The 19,079-nt window shown below is 41.4% G+C and overlaps 1 protein-coding gene across 1 annotated transcript in view; it reads left to right on the forward strand.

Moving 5' to 3' along the window:
- The window catches only part of LOC144499679 (mitogen-activated protein kinase kinase kinase kinase 4-like), a 308,944-nt gene that overhangs the window by 251,670 nt on the left and 38,195 nt on the right, over positions 1-19,079 (forward strand). The window contains 4 exon segments of the mRNA XM_078221948.1: positions 148-242; positions 245-270; positions 1,210-1,380; positions 18,837-18,954. Coding sequence (XP_078078074.1) covers positions 148-242; positions 245-270; positions 1,210-1,380; positions 18,837-18,954 — 410 coding nt within the window.

Here is a 19,079-nt window from a genome sequence, read left to right on the forward strand (position 1 = left end):
CAGTGTATTTCCGCAGACTTGCAGCTTGAGTAACCATAAATGGCCTGAGCTTCAAATTTGTCCTTTATGACTTATCCATAATTTACATGGATTTCTAAAACTGGTTCCTCATTACAAACAGTATGTATGTGATATATTTTTAATTAGGTCTTCAAAGCTGAGCAATGGAGAAACTGAATCAGTGAATACAATGATAGTTCATGATGATCTGGAGCTGCTGACTGAAACTTCTGTTACACCCTCTAAGATGGCACTTTAATTGTTCGACAGGTACTGTATTTCTGGCAGAAAGCTCTGTCTCTTTTCAATTAACATATTTGCCCAATATTTTTTTTTTTTTGCTATGCGTTTTTTTATCTTAATAGCTGTAATTGACATGAATTTCAGTTCTTGAGTCTAGTTTTCCTTTTTGTTAGTGCAAAGAACATTTGGATTTCTTCTATTCACTGCAGTTGTCTTGCATGTGTTACTGTGTCCATCGTGAGAGTTAACTTGAGTTCAGATGGACAGGAAGTGACTGCAGACAAAAATCGTAGAGATGCACAATGTTCACTTCTAAAGACTGACACTCATTGAAAATGTTTTTAAATTAAACTAACCTGTCTGTAAGACACCATTCATTCAACTCTAACTTCAGACGTTTTTAAAACTAAAATCTCGCATTTGCAGCTGTAGTCAGGTAACTAGCTTTTTAACTCCATTCAGCAGCATTCTTGCCCTTCCATCAAAGTGGAAATGGGGGGAGGAGAGAGAGGGGTATGTTGACTCTCCACATTAGATTCTCTTTAAATTCCATTACTTTAATTGTTACAAGCAATATAAATTATTCATTGCACTACAGCACATCAAAATCAAGCTTTAATATTTGTCACTTTTTCAGAGTAAAATAATGCTTCTGATCTAATCAACATCTTAAAATTCCATCTGAAAAGAGCTTTAGAATGTAGATAATGTGCTCATTTTTGTTGAAAGCACTGCTGAAATTCTAGCTCGTGTCTGTTCTGCTTGGAGTAATGTGAAGTGTTTGTCTACTGAAGTGATTTTTGTCAAATTATACCAAATTTAATTGCTTTTAGAACTAGTCATTGTGCTGAAATAAAAGCTGCACAATCCAACTTTGCTGCATTAACTCTTCTGCCAATTAACTGCTAGGGTGATAGGTATTCAAGCAACTCTTAAGCAAGACAAGTATGCCTGTTTTTTCTACAGAGCGCAGGTGAATTAAAGCGTGCCAGCCACCATGAGAGTAATGGCTTTGCAACCCGCATTCACCTCTTGCCAGATCTCATACAGCAAAGCCATTCCTCCACCTCCCCAACCAGCCAGCAGTCTCCCATCATGTCCCCTCAGCTGCCCCAGGACGAGCTAACTACTAATGAGGTATGTTTGACACCATAGCCGGCTGCTGTACCGGCATACCTCTCCTGTAAACTAGTTAGTCACAACAGCACTCCAGTCAATCTCAAATGCTTTTCATCTTTAATTTTTTGCTGTGTATCACTTCTACACTGCTATTGTAGAAAACACTAAATCCTCTTACATGGTAGAATGTTCTGACTCCAAAACTTGCCAGTTAATGGATATTAAAACAATTGATTTGTTAAAACAAAACTGTTTTAGTAGAATAGACTTTCACTATGCCATGAGCAATGTTTTTGCTTCTGAGTTAAGAATGCAGACAACCTCATGATTTGAATTGGGCTTTTAAAAGAATACATTTAGACTTTAAGGACATGACCTTGAAATGTAACCAGGCACAACATTTTGTGAAAAAAAAAATCCTATTCCAGCAATAGATGTGATTGGTACTCATTGGCAAATTGCCATTTCTAAAGTCTCTGACTGCAGATTTTCAATTAACTGTAGTGCAATTGTGGTCAAAAAATAATCTATATCACAAATTGTGAAGCTGGTGTGATGATACGGGATGTTATCCATGTGTACATCTAGATCTAAGTGGGGAAAATAAGCTCGACTTCATTTAGGAGCAGAATGTCAAATAGGTGCATCGAGTAAATCAGGTCTTGTCTCACTGTCTCCCCTCTTCAACTCATTGCCAGACCCATCTATTATGTAATTTTAAAAAGTGAGACATGACAGCTTTCCAAGTGTATATTGCATTTGTCGGTGGAGCCGATACTGAATGATACACGACCTTGTGACAAAAATAGAAAACATCCAATCTGATTTTTGTAATCCGCAAACATTAAAACTGATTTTTATCTTTTTCACTGCAAATTTTAAGACATTTAAAAATAAAAGCCCCACACAAGCAAACTGTTAACAGAACCCTTGACTGTTACGTGCATGCATACTGCAATTACTGCTCTTCACCAATAATAAAATAGCTCCTCTTACCCCACCCACCACCACCACCAACAGTTTGTGGCGCAGATTAATTACCCTTCTCAAGCTCTCTTACACATACACAAGCACCACTGTCTTTTTGCTCCAGACTTCTCTGCCTGACCCATCGCTCCCATTTTCTCTCTTGTGCATGCTCTTTTATCCCCTCTTCCCCCCCCCCCCCAAAAAACTCCGCTCACCCTTCAACTCCGTCCCCCATTTGCAGTCTCGTAGCTGGCCCTCCCCCTTCCCAGTTTCGCCCCCCCCCCCCCCCAACTTCCCAGTTTCGCCCCACCCCCTTCCCAGTTTCACCCCCCCCCACTTCCCAGTTTCGCACCCCCCCCACCAGTGTGGTGCGCACTGCCCCACCCTCCTCCCCCTCCCAGTTTGGCGTACACCGATCCTCCCCCTCTCCCAGTTTGGTGTGCACGCACCACCCCCTTCCCCACCCCCCCTTCCCAGTCTGACATGCACCTCCCCCATTCCCCGTTCCCAGTCTGGCGCGCACCGTCCCCTCCCAGTCTTGCACCCGCCCCTTCCACCACCCCAAATTCCCAGGCTCGCACCCCCCCACTCCCCAGCTGCATATACAGTGCCGTTAAGGAGGGATTCCAGGAGTTTGACCCAGGAAATGTGAAGGGAGCGGCGTATAATTCTAAGTCACGATTGTGTGCGACTTGGAGAGGAACTTTCAGGTGGTGATGTTCCCATGTGCTTACAGCTCTTGTATTTCTAGGCAATAGAGGTTGTGGGTTTAGAAGTTGCTATTGAAGGAGCTTTTGTGAATTGGTGCAATGCATCTTATATACAGTATGCAATGTTGCCACTGTGTGTTGATGGTGGAGGGAGTGAGTATCTAAGGTGATGAATGGGATGCCAATCGAGCAAGCTGCTTTGTCCTGGATGGTGTCCAGCTTCTTGAGTGTTGTTGGGTTGCACTCATTCATACAAGTGGTGAGTATTCCATTACACTCCTGCCTTGTGCCTTGTAGATGGTGAATAGGCTTTGGGGAATCAGAGGTGAGTTACACACTGAAGAATTTCTGACCTCTGACCTGCTCTTGTAGTTAAAAGTTATTGTATCACTGGTCCAGTTAAGTTTCTGATTAATGGTAACACCTGGGATGTTGTTAATGGAGGATTTCTTTTTTCATTTATTCAGCTGTGGGTTGTGGGTATTGCTGGCTTGGCCAGCATTTACTGCTCATCCTAATTGTCCTTGAGCAGGTGGTGGTGCGCTGTCGCCTTGAACATGTGGTGTAGGTACACTCACAGTGCTGTTAGGGAAGGGGTTCCAGGACTTTGATCCGGTGTACAAAAAGTGATAGAGTTCCAAGTCAGGATGTCGTGAATGGAAATGTGGCAGTGACCCCATGCATCTGCTGCTCTGGTCTTTCTACATGGCAGACGCCGCAGGTTCAAAGATGCTGTCAAAGGGGCTTTGATGCATCACTGCAGTGCATCTTGTAGTTGGTACACACTGCAGCCATTGTGCAGTGGTGGTAGACGGAGTGAATATTTAAGGTGGTAGATGGGGTCCCAATCAAGTATGCTGGCTTGTCTTGGATGGTGTTAGGTTTTGAGAGTGTTGTTGGAGTTGCACTCACCCAAAGAAATAGAGAATATTCCATCACACTCCTGACTTGTGCCATGTGGATGGTTGACAGGCTTTGGGGTATCAAGAGGTGTTTCTCGCTGCAGAATTCCTATTGAGTTCTGACTGGCTTTGGTAGCTACAGCATTTATAAGGCTGGTCCAGTTCAGTTTCTGGTCAATGATAATCACCATGATGTTGATAGTGCGGGATTCTGGAACCGTAATGCCATGGAGATCATTGGCTTCTCTCTTGTTGGATTTGGCACTTGTGGCACAAAATTTACTTGTCACTATTCAGCCCAAGACTGAATTTTGTCCAGCTCTTCCTGCATGTAGGCATGGACTGCTTCAGTATCTGAGTCAAGAATGGTGCTGAAACTTGTGCAATCATCAGCGAACATCCCCACTTATCTTATAATGGATGGAAGGTAATTGATTAATTGAAGAAGGTAATGTCGAGGACACTACCCTGAGGATCTCCTGCAGTGATGTGTTGGGACTGAGATAATTGACCCACTGTAATCACAACCATCTTCCTTTTGCGTTGGGTATAACTCCAACCAGCGGAGATTTTTCCCTTGATTCCCATTTGACTTCAGCTTTGATGCTTAGGTCAGTCAAATGTTGTCTTGATGTGAAGTACAGTCAATCTCACTTCATCTCTGGAGTTCAGCTCTTTTGTCTATGTTTCAGCCAAGGCTGCAAAGAAGTCAGGAATCAAGTAGACTTGGCCGAACCTAAAGTGAGAGTCAGAATTGATCTGCTCAACTGACGAAGTGCTGTTTAATGACAGTGTCAAAGATACACCTTCCATCACTTTGCTGATGATCAAGACTAGACTGTTAAGCACTAATTGCTGGGTTAGATTTTTCGTGCATTTTGTGGATGGGACATCCCTGGGCAATTTTCCACATTGATCTGTGCCAGTATTGTAGTTTACTGGAACAACTTGGCTGAGGCACACATTTTCAGTGCTGTTACTGGAATATTGTTAGAGTCTTTGGAGTATCCAGTGCTTTTAGTCTTTCTTAATATAACATGCAGTGAAACAAACTGGCTGTGATGCTGGGGCCCTCAGGAGAAGGAGACCAAGGTAGATCATCCACTCAGCACTTCTTGCTGAACGTAGTTGCAAATGCTTCAGCCTTATCTTTTGCAGTGATGCACAGGGCTTCCCATCATTGAGGGTAGGGATGTTTTTGGATCCCTTCTCCAGTTTGTTGTTTAATTGTTTGTCACCATTCACACTGGATGTGGCAGAATTGCAGAGCTTAGATCTGATCTATTAGTTGTGAAGTTGTTTAGCTGTCTACCGCATGCTGCTTCCACTGTTCGGCATGCAAATAATCCTATGCCGTAGCTTTCATTTCACCTTTAGTTATTGTTAATGCTGCTCCTGGCATGCTCTCCTGCGGTCTTCATTGATCCTGGGTTAATTCCCTCACCCCACTTGATGACAATGGTAGAGTGGGGGATATGCTTGACAGTGAGGTTATAGATTATGGTTGAATACAATTCTGCTGCTCCTGATGGCCCTACAGCACCTCTTGGTTGCCCGGTGTCGAGTTGCAAAATCGATTCTAAATCCATCCCAATTAGGAAGCATTGAGGATATCCTCAGTGTGAACAAAGGACTTTGTCCCACAATGAGTGTGTGGTGGTCACTCCTGCCAATGCTGTCATGATTAGATGCATTGGCGACGGGTAGATTGGTGTGGATACGGTCAAGTCAAGTTCCAAAGACGAGACATAGTGGACCCAAACCATTAACCATGTTTCTCTCTGCACAGATGTTGCCAGGAGTTGTTAAAGTGCTTTGTTTCTATTTCAGATCCATCATTCACAGTATTATTTTTATATTAATGAGGTCAAATAGGTTTTTTCCTTCTGTTGGTTTCTTCAACACTTGCTGCAGACTCTATCTAGTAGCTATGTCCTTCAGGAACGACCAACTCGGTCAGTAATGGTGCTTCCAAGCCACTCGTAGTGATGGACATTGAAGACCCCCATCCAGCGTGCATTCTGTGCCCTTGTCACCCTTCATGCTTTCTCACAGTGTTCAACATAGAGGAGTACAGATTCATACTGAGGAGTGAGTTTTAGGTGGTAACCAGCATGGGTTTTTTTTGCCCGTGTTTGACTTGATGACATGAGATTTCCTGTGATCTGGACTCCTGTTGAAGAAACCCAAGGCCCTCCCCCATTGTATACCACTATGCGCCACCTCTCGTGGATCTCTTCTGCCAGTGGGACATGACATACCCAGGGGTGTTGTTGATCATATCTGAGACGTTGCCTGTAAATTATGATTTGGAGACCATGACGATATCAGGCTTGGTTAATCTGTGGGACAATTCACCCAGTTTTGGCATGAGGCCCCAGATGTTAATCAGGAGGATTTTGCAAGTTTGACACGGATGGGTGTGCTTTTATCTCTGGTATCTAGGTTGATACTGGGTGGTCTATCTAGTTTCATTCCTTTTTGACTTTGTAGCAGTTTGGTACAATTGAGTGGCTTGCTAGGCCATTTCAGAGGGCAGTTGAGAGCCAACCATATTGCTATGTGTTTGGAGTCACATGTAGGCCAGACCAGATAAGGACAGCAGAATTCCTCCCCTCAAGCACATTTGTGAACTGGATATGCTTTTACAGCAATCAACGGCAGTTTTCACAGTCGCCGTTACTGGGATGATCTTTTAATTCTGATTTTATTAATTGAATTTAAATTCCACCATCTGCCATGGTAAAATTTGAACCTGTGTCAGCAGAGCATTAACCTTTGTCTCTGAATTATCGCTGTCTTGTTCTTGTGCTCGATCTGTTTCTCTCTCCACCTTACCTTCACTCTTTCTGTGTCCCCTTTCCACTTCATGTCCCATACCCATTGGGCCAAGTGAAATGCTCACAAAAATCAGTGAAGGGTTCTGCAATGAAATTAAATGCTCGTGTGGGAAGCACTTCATGAGAATTAAATTATCACTCATAACTTATTGAAAATTAAATTGATCACATTTTCTATCATGTAACTGAAATATTTTTAACATCATTATGTAATACTTGACACTTGGACATGCGTTCCGTAAGTGTGAAGTAATTGTGATCATCTTGCTATAAATAATCATTTTAATACTATATCTTTTAAAGTTGTGTGTCCCCAGACATTTTCCATTAATTTTCAAAGTACTAAGTGTGTTGCCATAAGTTTCTTTTAAATCCAATTGAGATTATAGGCAGCTGTTTGTTTGAAACTATATTTTTTAACATGTTATGCAGCTTTAATAGCTCCATTTACTTGCCTTTGAGTTATATCCTTTGATATACTTAAATAACAATCTGTTGATCTTAGTTTCAATATTTCAATTAACCCAGCATCCACACCTCCCTATCCTCGGGAAAGGATCGAAGATTTCCACCATCTTTATAGATAAAAGTGATTCCTGGTTTCCCTCCTGAATGGTGTAGCTCAAATTTTAAATTTATTTCTCTTGTTCTGGATTTCCCCATTGGAGGAAATAATTTTTTGATATCTAGATTATTAAGTAAAGTTTCTATCTTAAAACACGATAATTAAACCACTCCTGAGCCTTCCCACTCAAATGGAATGTATACCATGTTTATGTAACCGCTTCTTGTAGTTTATCCCTTAAATCTCTGATATTCTAGTGAATCTACTACGATATATCTTTCAAAGTCAGTATATATTCTTCCTAAGGTTTTGTGTCTGAATCTGAATGCAGATAAGGACTGAACCAAGGCTATTTAACTGAAATGAAGTATGACTTCCTCACTTTTACATTCCAATTTCCTTGAGATTACAACCATCATTCATTATTGTTTTGTTTTGACCATTGTTTTGTTTTTTGTACCTACACACTAGCTTTTAGTGAATTGTGTGCATGGAGTTCAGTTCCTGGACTCTTGCCTTCAACAAATATTTCCATTAAACTTTCTTGGTTCCAAAGTGGACCATCTGGTGCGTCCTTGCATGAATTAAATCTGTGTACACACAATCTCTGTGTATGTTCCTTTAACATTCTACAGCTGTCTATACCTCCTTATTGTCACCTGAAAGTTCAGATGTACAAATCTCTTCCTATATCCAAGTCATAAAATATATGGTGAAAAGCATGGTTAGCACTGCTGCCTCACAGTGCCAGGGACCCAGATTCAATTCCTAGTTTGGATCACTGTCTGTGTGGAGTTTCCACGTTCTCCCCGTGTCTGCGTGGGTTTCCTCCAGGTGCTCCGGTTTTCTCCCACATTCCAAAGATGTGCAGGTTAGGTGGATTGGCTGTGCTAAATTCTTCCCCAGTGTACCTGAACAGGCACCAGAGTGTGGCGACTAGGGGGTTTTCACAGTAACTTCATTGCAGTGTTAATGTAAACCTACTTGTGACAATAATAAAATAAACTTTAAACTTTTAAGCTAAGGCCCCAGTATGGATCCTAAGGTAACGCAACTTGTCACATCCTGCTAATCAGTACATTGTTTTTTCATTATCCACTGTCTCCTCCATCTCGTCCAATGGCTAACTTGATAACCCAGGTTGTCTCCAATTTGCCTTCTCAAATATGTTGATAATACATGGTTTGATTCACTGTGTAGTAGATGTTAGGCCAGATTGTGATGTAACTTTCAACAGTGTATTAAAAATCCTGTGGATTTATGGTTTTTGTATATTTTAAGAATTGAATATTAAATCGGGATAAGAGAATGGGATTTTGAGGGGTTGGAGACTCTGATAAACCATTGTTTTAAAATGCTAAGGTTATTGAGGAAAACATTATTCTGCTTTGGTTCCCATTTTGCTATAATTGATCTGGAGCTGTGTCTGGGGCTCTTGCACCAAAGCCCCTTTCTCCCATGCCCACATTTCACCCAGCAAATAAAAAGAAAATGGCACCATAAAATTTATGATAAGATTAAACCTCAAATTGTTGTTGACTACAAAATCAACTTTGCGTTAAAATGAAGGTGTAGGCACAGTGAAAGCATATTTGATATATAACCAAAGTTTTATTTTGGCTGAGAAAAGATGATTTGACAAGCGTGCAGCATCATTTAAACTACAATCAGCTCTTCCATGTTCCATTTTAGTCATGTTGTAATCATCCTAACATATTTATAAGCATTAAACTGGCAAGTTTTATTTTCTTGAAGTATCATTGCCATTTCATATAATTTCACTAATTTTCCATTTCATGTTTAACCACCTTCATATTTTCTTGTTTCTGCAATTAGACTTGTGTGTTTTCAGTTAAAATAAAAGCAATATTAACCCTTTGATCACTGCAGTCACATTTCTGCACCGCAATTTAGCAATTTAGGCATTTTATTTGCCCCAGAAATTGTTGTGAATTATTTGGCTCAACGGACAACACCAAATTCCAATTCCGAATGATTCAGTTAAGGATGAGCTGAAATAAGCCAGGATGTGGGGAGATCTCGTGGAGTATAAACACTGACATAGACCTGTTGGGCTGAATGGTCTGTTTCTGTCCCTTAAATCTTATGTAATTTTTACTATTTTTGATGTATAAATTTTCATATAATTTTGGAAATACAAATATTTTACAAGAAGGACACTCAGTTCTCAGAGGGTTAAATGAAAGATATTGTCAAATTCTCTAAGTTCACAAAAATAACCCACTATTGTTGAAGCGTCTTCATACATGAAGCGTCTTAATATGTCTGTCTGTCTCCAGTCCTTCATTTCACATGAGAATTATCACGTCTGGCTGCATCTTTGGTGCCTTGTGTATGGCTGCACAGCTTGATTCAATTTCTTCCCGCATCTCTCTCAAATGTTCTTGATGTCTATCACTTCCACCTTTGCTCTGGCTCTCTCCCATCTTTGTGGCTCTTGCTCTGCCTCTTCACCCACCCCATCTCAGGCCTTCAATCTGCCCCTTTGCTCCCTTGCCATCCAACTCTGGCATTCCCTCTCTCCCCGCCCCAGCCCCTGTCTTGCCCTGCCCCTCCCCCTTTCGGCCCTTGCCTGCCACTCTCCCATTCCCCCCCCCACCCCAATCCAAAAACTCTGTCCGTCCCGCCCCTCTCGAGCATAATTTTGGTTCCATTTGGATGATGTGATTGGGTTATTTTTGTGAAAACATAGCTGTTAAGTAGAAATATTGACATTGCAGGATATGGCTTCATAATTCTGTTTTGGGAAAGCCAAAGTAAAACTTCATTGTAATTGGAAATGCATTCTGGTCCAACTGATTTTCGAATGATGTGTAATGTTTAATAAACTGGTGCTTACTGTGAGGGATCTGAACTTTCACTAGTGCAATCCAGTGTGTTTTAGCAATCTTGCTACTTTATGTATATGTATCAATTCATTTTCATCGTACCGTTGGTTCAAGTTTGAGCAAGACACTCCATCTAAGCAGAGTCAGCATTCATATGTTGAAATACATTGAAAAATAAGTAATTTAAATTTTAACCTTTTTTTTTGCAAGTGGCAGTATTGCTTTTGAGGCTTGCAGACATTTCTTAAATTAGTATTGTAATGTGATGATGTTCAAAATACCATAACACGGTCACTGTTCTACAGTAATATCTTGTAAAGGAGGAATTCAGAACCGTTTGAACTGTTTTATTGCTGTTCAGTTCAGCGTCTGTTAGCAATCTGCAATAACTGCATTCACATAATCAAACAAATGTTTGATATATATATTTATACATACAATATAAATGCTACAGTAGGCCTTCTATGACCAACTGCATTGAATTTTCAAAGTACAAAAATACAATTTTTCTTGTAGCCTTTTTCTGGATGCAGAATATATCTTTTAGCTTATTTTAAAAGAAGTGGGATACGATGTATCATAATTCTTCAATTACTCTTCAAAGGACTCATTAATTTTTACAGATTTTCATTTTATTGCTATGACATGCAAACTTCTAATATATGAATTGTCTTGAACACGTTTCTGAACAATTGTGCCTAATTATGCTTGCAAATTTAATTGCACCAAATTATGCAGTTTGCATTGGAAATGAGGCGTAACAATGAATTTCATTAGTCATTCAATATACCTCATCATTAATAGAAGGTTACAAGCAATTGAACTTCTCTTTTACAGAGCTGTTTATAGTGATTGCAGTTTTAGTGAGTTTTTTAAATTGGTCACCCAATCTGAATGATTTGATTTGTGCACCATAAAATTAAACTATTTAATATATAATCAGGTGTTCCCTATCAAAAATAAGCTGCATCTTTCTGCTGTAAAACCTGTTTGATGTAAAGTATAAACTAACTTTGGAGATGCTCAATTAAGCTAAATTTCTAAAATGCAGTAGGACTTTAAAAAAACTTTATTCCCAAAGCATATGGTTCATAAATAGCAAAGCAGGTATCAATCACTGATCAATGCTTTACTGAGATCCTACATGAAAGCGAAGCACTGGGGATGCTGGAAATTGGCACCATCTGTGGAGAGAAATTGTTAAAGTTTGAGGCTTTTCACCAGAATTTGGAAAATTAGAAATGCGTTGGACTTGAGCAAGTAAAAGAGGAAATAATGAGAAGAAGAAGAAAAGGGAGGGTTTGTGATGGGACAGAGGACAAGAGATTAAAGGAGAAAGGATTCATGGTGCAAAATCAAAGGGAATGGTAATGGGACAAGCAAAGAAATTAAATAAGTATCTGGAGGAGGTGTAAACATCAGTGTCATAAATAGCTGGCTTCTGAAAGCAAAGGAAAAGGGAATTAAAAGCGAAACGAGTAAGGAAAAAGGAAACAGCAAAGGAAAGCGAAACAACATGGGAGCAGATGCTAACTTCATGTTAGAGACCAGAAGGTTGTACGGTGCTCTGCTGAAAGGTTATGTTGAGCTTCATTAGAACACTGCGCATGGCTGACAAAAAGGTCATGATGTGGAGATGCCGGCGTTGGACTGGAGTAAACACAGTAAGAAGTTTAACAACACCAGGTTAAAGTCCAACAGGTTTATTTGGTAGCAAAAGCTTGTGTGGCTTTTGCTACCAAATAAACCTGTTGGACTTTAACCTGGTGTTGTTAAACTTCTTACTGTGACAAAAAGGTCAGCATGAGAGCAATGTGAAGAATTACAGTAATAAGTAACTGGAAGCTAAGGGACTGTGGACTGAACGGAGGTGTTTTGAAAGCGGTCATGTGGTCTGCATTTGCTGTTCCCAGTGTGGTGGAGACTACATTGTGAGCGGTGAATATAGTATACTAAATTGAAAGAAGTACAAGCAAATTACTGTTTGATGTGAAAATATTGTTTGGGGCTCTCGTGTATTTTTTTTCATTCTTTCCTGGGATGAATGTGTCACTGGCAAGATCAACCTTTGCTGCCCATTTCTAATTACAAAGAAAATTACAGCACAGGAACAGGCCCTTCAGCCCTCCAAGTCTGCACTGACCATGCTGCCCAACTGAACTAAAACCCCCTATCCTTCCGGGGACCATATCCCTCTATTCCCATCCTATTCATGTATTTGTCAAGATGCCCCTTAAAAGTCACTACCGTATTTGCTTCCACTACCTCCCCCGGCAACGTGTTCCAGGCACCCACTACTCTCTGTGTAAAAAATCTGTCTTGTACATCTCCTTTAAACCTTGCCCCTCACACCTTAAACTTGTGCCCCATAGTAATTGACTCTTCCACCCTGGGAAAAAGCTTCTGACTATCCACTCTGTCCATGCCTCTTATAATCTTGTAGACTTCTATCAGGTCGCTCCTCAACCTCCGTCGTTCCAGTTAGAACAAACCAAGTTTCTCCAACCTCTCCTCATAGCTAATGCCCTCCATGCCAGGCAACATCCTGGTAAATCTTTTCTGTACCCCCTCCAAAGCCTCCACATCCTTCTGGTAGTGTGGCGACCAGAATTGAACACTATATTCCAAGTGCGGCCTAACTAAAGTTCTATAAAGCTGCAACATGACTTGCCAATTTTTAAATTGAATACCCCTGCCAATGAAGGCAAGCATGCCCTATGCCTTCGAGACTACCTTCTCCACCTGCATTGCCACTTTCAGTGACGTGTGTACCTGTACACCCAGGTACTCTTAAGGGTTCTGCCATTTATTGTATATTTCCTATCTGTATTAGACCTTCCAAAATGCATTACCTCACATTTGTCCGGATTAAACTCCATCTGCCTTCAGAAGGCACCAATGTTTACTTTAACAGCTCTCTTCTTGTATATCTAATTATAGAAACTGATCATATTTATATTTCTTGCTAGTTCGCTGTCGTCTATTTTCTCCCTCTTTTTTTGTCATCATTTGCCAGTTTCTAAAATTTTCCCAACTTTCTGGCCTACCAGAGTTAGGGGACTTGCTGATGGCGCTGCTGTCAAACATCTGCTGCCTTTGTCCTTCTAGATGGTTGAGGTTAGAGTTTTGGAAGGTGCTGTTGAAGGCGGCTTGTTGGGTTGCTGCATTGCATCATGTAGATGGCACATGCTGCAGCCTTGTAGTATGGTAATGGAGGGAGTGAATGTTCAAGGTATTTGGGGTGCTGATCAAGTTGGCTGCTTTATCCTGGATGGTATTAAGCTTCTTGAGTGTTGTTGTACCAGCACTTGTCCATCAGTCTTCTATTCCATCATGCTTCTGACTTGTGCCTTCTGGATGGTGGACATGCTTTGGAGAATCCGGAGGTGAGTTACTCACCAAAGAATTCCCAGCTTTTGACTTGGTCTTGTATTTACATGGCTGATCCAGTTACATTTCTGGTCAATAGTAATCCCTGTGATGATGATGTGGGAGATTCAGCAATGGTAGTGCCATTGAGTGTCAAGGGAGATTGGTTCTATTCTCTATTTTTGGAGATGGCCATTGTCTGGCACTTTTGTGCAAATGTTACTTGCCACTTCTCAGTCGAAACCTGAATGTTGTCCAGGTCTTGCTGCCTATTATCTGCAAATTTGCAAAGAGAACTGAAGATTGTTGAATCGTCAGTGAACACCCCCATTTCTGACCTTAGTTTGGAGGGGGTAATTGATGAAGCAGCGGGAGGTGTTTGGGTCTAGGACACTACCCAGTGATGTGCAGGGGCTGTGATGATTGACCTTCAGCAGCCTTCCTTTGTGCTAGGTATGACTCCAAACCAGTGGAACATTTCCCCTGATACCCATTGACTTCAGCTTTGCTTCTTGATGACACATTCACCCAAAGCTGCCTCAAAGTCAATGGGAGTCACTTTTAACATGTTTTCATGCACAGGTGTCAGTAGAGAGGGCGGGAGTGTTGGGACAAGACTATGGAATGGACCAGAGGAACTGTCCCTTTGTAACACTGAAAGGGGAGAGGAAATTGTTTGGTGGTGGCATCATGCTAGAGGTGGTGGAGGATGATTTGTTGAAGTGGAGGCTAGTGGTGTAGAAGATGAGGGTAAAGGAACATTATCTTGTGGGACAGCGGGTGGTGGGGGTGCAGAAGGGCTGAGGGCAGAAGTGTATGACATAGAATACGTACAGTCGAGGACTCCATCAACCATGGTGGGAAGGAACTGGTTAGAACTGACACAAAACATGTTCCACATATCCCACATTAAGGTAGGCATAGCTAAGAACCATGTAAATACCTATACCAACACTTTGTATTTAGGGGAATTGAATGGAGTGAAGGAGCATTTGTTCAACATGAGAACCGGATCAGTCAGACAGAGGAGGGAGGTGACTGGGATCTGTTCAAGGAAGAAGCGATTAACTCAGAATGGCTTGGCGGGGTGGGGTAGAGATATAGAGAGATCTGACTTCCATGATTAAAAGGAGACAATAGGGCCAGGAAACATGTGATGGAGGGCATTAGAAGCGTCACAGATGTAGGTAGAAAGAGACTGGCCATGGGGAGAACAAAGTTGCAATGGGAAGGAAGCATAAAATCATACAGATTAGCAGGAGTAGGCCAATTGGCTCCTCAAATCTCCTCTGCCATTCAATAAGATCATAGCTGATGTGCTTTTGACCTCCACTCCACATTCCATCTATCCCTCGACTCCTTTATTAGTCAAGAATATGTCCACTTCTGCCTTAGAATTATTTAAAGACCCTGCCTCCACTGCTGTCTGGGGAAGAGAGTTCCAAAGATTCCTGACCCTCCAAGGAGACAAACATTCTTCTCTTCTCTGTCTTAAATGGGAGACCCCACTGTGTCTCCTGATTCTAGTCTCTTGCACAAGGGGAAACATCCTTTCAGTATCCACCCTCTCAAGTCCCTCAGGATATTATGTTTCCATAAGATCAGCTCTGAATCTTCTAAACTGCAGTGGCTACAGGCCCAGCCTGTCAAATCTTTCCTCAAAAAACACCCCTTCGAGTACCCCACCCAGTCTTCAATTCCAGGTATCAGTCAAGTGCATCTTCTCTGAACTGCTTGTTCTTAAATAAGACCAAAACTACACAGTACTCCAGATATGGTCTTGCCTGTTGCCCTGTACAATTGTAGTAAAATAGTCCTACCTTTATGTTCCATTGCCCTTGCAATAAACAACATTTTATTTGTCTGTCTTTGCTGTACCTGCATACTAACATTTTGTGATTCATGCACCAGGACACCCAGATCTCTTTATACCTTGAGTTCTGCAATCTCCCTCCATTTAAATAATATGCTCAAATTGAATATTATTAAATGAAGTTAAATTCCGCCAGCATCTGTAATGAGATCTCAACCTATGACCCCAGAGCCCAGACCTCTTGATAATCTAGTAACATCACCACTGTGTCATCTCACCATAGCAACTCAGTGGAGCATGAACAGGTTAAAGGGATGAGTATATTGAGAGAATCCTGTTTTGTGTGTTTTGAGGAGGTAGAAGTAGGATGTTGGAATTGGGTGACCACCAGGATGCAGGCTGTAGAGAGAAGACCTCCAGGAGAGATTGAAATCGGTGACTGTCATGGAAACAATGACTTGATGTTCAGTGGTGGGGTCATGATTCGGGAGAGTGTAGGAGGAAGTGACAGAGTCAACATTTGGCCTCTGCTAGGTAAAGGTTGGTATGTCAGACAGCAACAGCATCACTCTTGATAGCACATTTGATGACAATGTCAGGGGTGGACTTGAAAAAGTGGAGTGCAGCAAGTTCAGAGGGAGATTGGGTGGATTGACTGAGGGGGGCAGAGAATAGAGAGGATAAGAAACAAGAGGGATCCAGGTGGGGGAGAATATTGGAGACTGGTGAAAGGGTGTGGTGTTTTCAGGGAAGACACCTGGCCAAAGAAATGAGCACAGAGGTGAAGGTGACTATAGAAGAGCTCCGTCATGTCGAGCTCAGTACATTGAGGTGGATGTGTAAGGGAATGAAGCTGAGGCCTTTACTAAGGACAGATGGTTCAGGGTTGGGCCCCTTGTCCCCAACCAAGGATCCCTCCCCACCGTGTTTGATGTGCTCCTCGAGCTTGCCTATTCTGTTTCATGTATTTAAGAAGCATGATGGGGTTCCCTTCCATTCTCACTAGCCTCTGCATACAACAGATCACCACTGCAGTTGCCACCACCTCCAGCATGAAGCCACCACCAAATGGATTTTCCTTCACCTCCCCTTTCAGCATTTTCTCTGCGATACCCTCATTTATTCCTCAATTAGTCTGAACAGCCACTCCCATTCCTATGACACTTATCCAGGAGATGCAATGCCTGCTCTTTTATCTCCTCCCTTTTTGCCGTTCAAGGGGCACACTTCCCTTAGGTGAAACAGCAATTTCCATGTCCTCCTTTTAATTTAGTATACCGTATACCATATTCACTGCTTACAAAGTGCTCTATTTTTGGGAAGGCCAAACGTAAACTTGGGTGACCGCTTTTCAACACCTCTGTACAGTTCACAGGTGTGACCCCAACCTTTCTGTTGCTTTCAGTCACCTGTCATCTTAATTCCCCACCTTTGTTATTGACCTGCTGCAATGTTCTAATGAAGCTCATACAAGTTCGAGGAAGAGCAATTCATCTTGTGACTGGGCACTTAACCTTTGGTCCGCAGCATTAATTTTCTACAATACAAGCAAAATACTGTGGATGCTGGAGATCTGAAATTAAAACTGAAAAGGCTGGAAAAACTCAATAGGTCTGGCAGCATCTGTGGAGAAACAGGGTTAACATTAACATTCAGAGGTAGAAATGTGATGGGTTTTGTACTGTTGAGGGAGGATGGGACCGAAAAGGTCAGGAATAGGTGAAAGCTCAGTAGAGATTTGACAAGCTTGTCATGGACAAGACAAAGGGAGTGGTAATGGTAGTGTTAAAAATTAAAGCAGGTGCTATTGGTGGCATAAAGGTCAGATAGCAGAATGTGTTAATAGAGGAACAAAGGTCAGTGCTCTCTGAAAGCAAAACATAAGAACAATTGACAGATTGGTCCTGTGGGGAGAGGGAGAGAAAAATATATCAAAATGGAGACCAGAGCTCATGTGTTGAACTCTGTTAAGTTCCGAAGGCTGCCAAGTGCCTAATCGGAAGATGAGGTGCTTATTCTCCAGATTGCATTGGGCTTCACTGGAACATTGTAGCAGGCCAAGGTCAGAAATCTGGGTATAGAGCAAAATGGTGAATTAAAATGGCAAGCGACAGAAAGGTAGGGGTCGTGCTTGTGGACAGAGTGAAGATGTTCCACAAAGCAGTCACCCAGTCTGCATTTAGACTCCGAGTGTAAAGGAAACTGCATTGGGAGTAGCGAATACAAATTGAAAGAAGTGGAAGTGAATTGCTGTTTCACCAGGAAGAAGTGTTTGGGACCTTAGACAGTGAGTAGGGAGGAGGTAAAGGGGCAGGTGTTCCACCTCCTGCAATTGCATAGGAAGGTGCAGTGGGTAGGAGATGAGGTGTTGTGGGTAATGGAGTGGACCGAAGTGTCACGGAAGGATTGGTCCCTACGGAAAGCTCACAGGAGAGATGAGGGGAAGATATGCTTGGTGGTATTGATTTCTCCAATTTTAGATTGTAACTTCTGATCCCATTTTGTGCATTTTTTTTCTTCACTGATTTTCTCTCTCATTTCTTATTTCCATTAAAAAATTTACTTTCAGGTGGCAGCTGTTCACGATCCTGCTATTCATGCTATATCTTGACACATCTTTTGTTTATTTACTTGTCCCACTATCGCTCCCTCTAGCATCATGCACCCTTCTGTCTCTCCTACCCTCCTCCCCACTTTCCTTCCCTTTTGTTTTTCTCATCCTGCTTTTCCCCTGCTGATAATCTATAACATTTCTAACCTTTCCCAGTTCTGATGAAAGGTCACAGACCCAAAATATGAATTATTTTTCTCTACATATGCTCCCAGACCTGCTGACTGTTTCCAGCATTTTCTATTTTTACGTCTAAATTACTTCACATCTTGTTGAAATTCTGCATTGTTAAAATACTCTGTAACCAAAATGACATGAAACAGCTGAACAACAAAGTGTTACATTTGAGGATCGCAACCACCACTTAATCTAACCTGTCAAGTCTAATTTACCTAAAACCATTGACAACAAAGCCATTTATTTTGATCACTAAATATGTTGGTCAGGGTTTTTTAAATTAAAAGAAATCTTGTCTGCCACATTTTATTTCTGTATAGTATACAACGTCAATTTGAAGTTGACATTTTTAAGGTATGATCATTTGTGCAGAATTCACTGTACATTTCTTCGTGGATTATTGCATTCTTCAATACAACATAGATGTCTTGGCCCTGGTTTAGGTGTGGTAAAGATAGATGCATGTCAGATAAGCTCATGACTTACAAATTTTCTTTTTCTAGTGTTAAGTACTTATGATCTCTTAATGCAAAATTAGTTCCCATTGAAAAGTGAATACATATTTTGGCAAGGAAAATCCGAGATATGCAATTATGATTAACAAGGAATGCATTCTGTACTTTTCATTTTCTCTTGTTAATGAATCATAATTGAATGTTCCTTTTCCAGACCGAGCCAGCAGGAAACACACTCCAGAAACACAAATCTTCTTCATCATTCACACCATTTATAGATCCCAGATTATTGCAAATATCCCCATCGAGTGGGACCACTATATCTTCCATGGGTAAGTGTTAAACTTTGTCATAGTACAAGAGTTTGTGAGAATTCTTTGACTGTAATTCACTTTTGAAGGAAATGAAATTGTACAAATTTGCTGTAATACTCATCCTAAAGAGCTTAGATACATGC

Source organism: Mustelus asterias, chromosome 10 (genome assembly GCF_964213995.1).
Source record: "Mustelus asterias chromosome 10, sMusAst1.hap1.1, whole genome shotgun sequence".
In the NCBI taxonomy this organism is placed as follows: domain Eukaryota; kingdom Metazoa; phylum Chordata; class Chondrichthyes; order Carcharhiniformes; family Triakidae; genus Mustelus; species Mustelus asterias.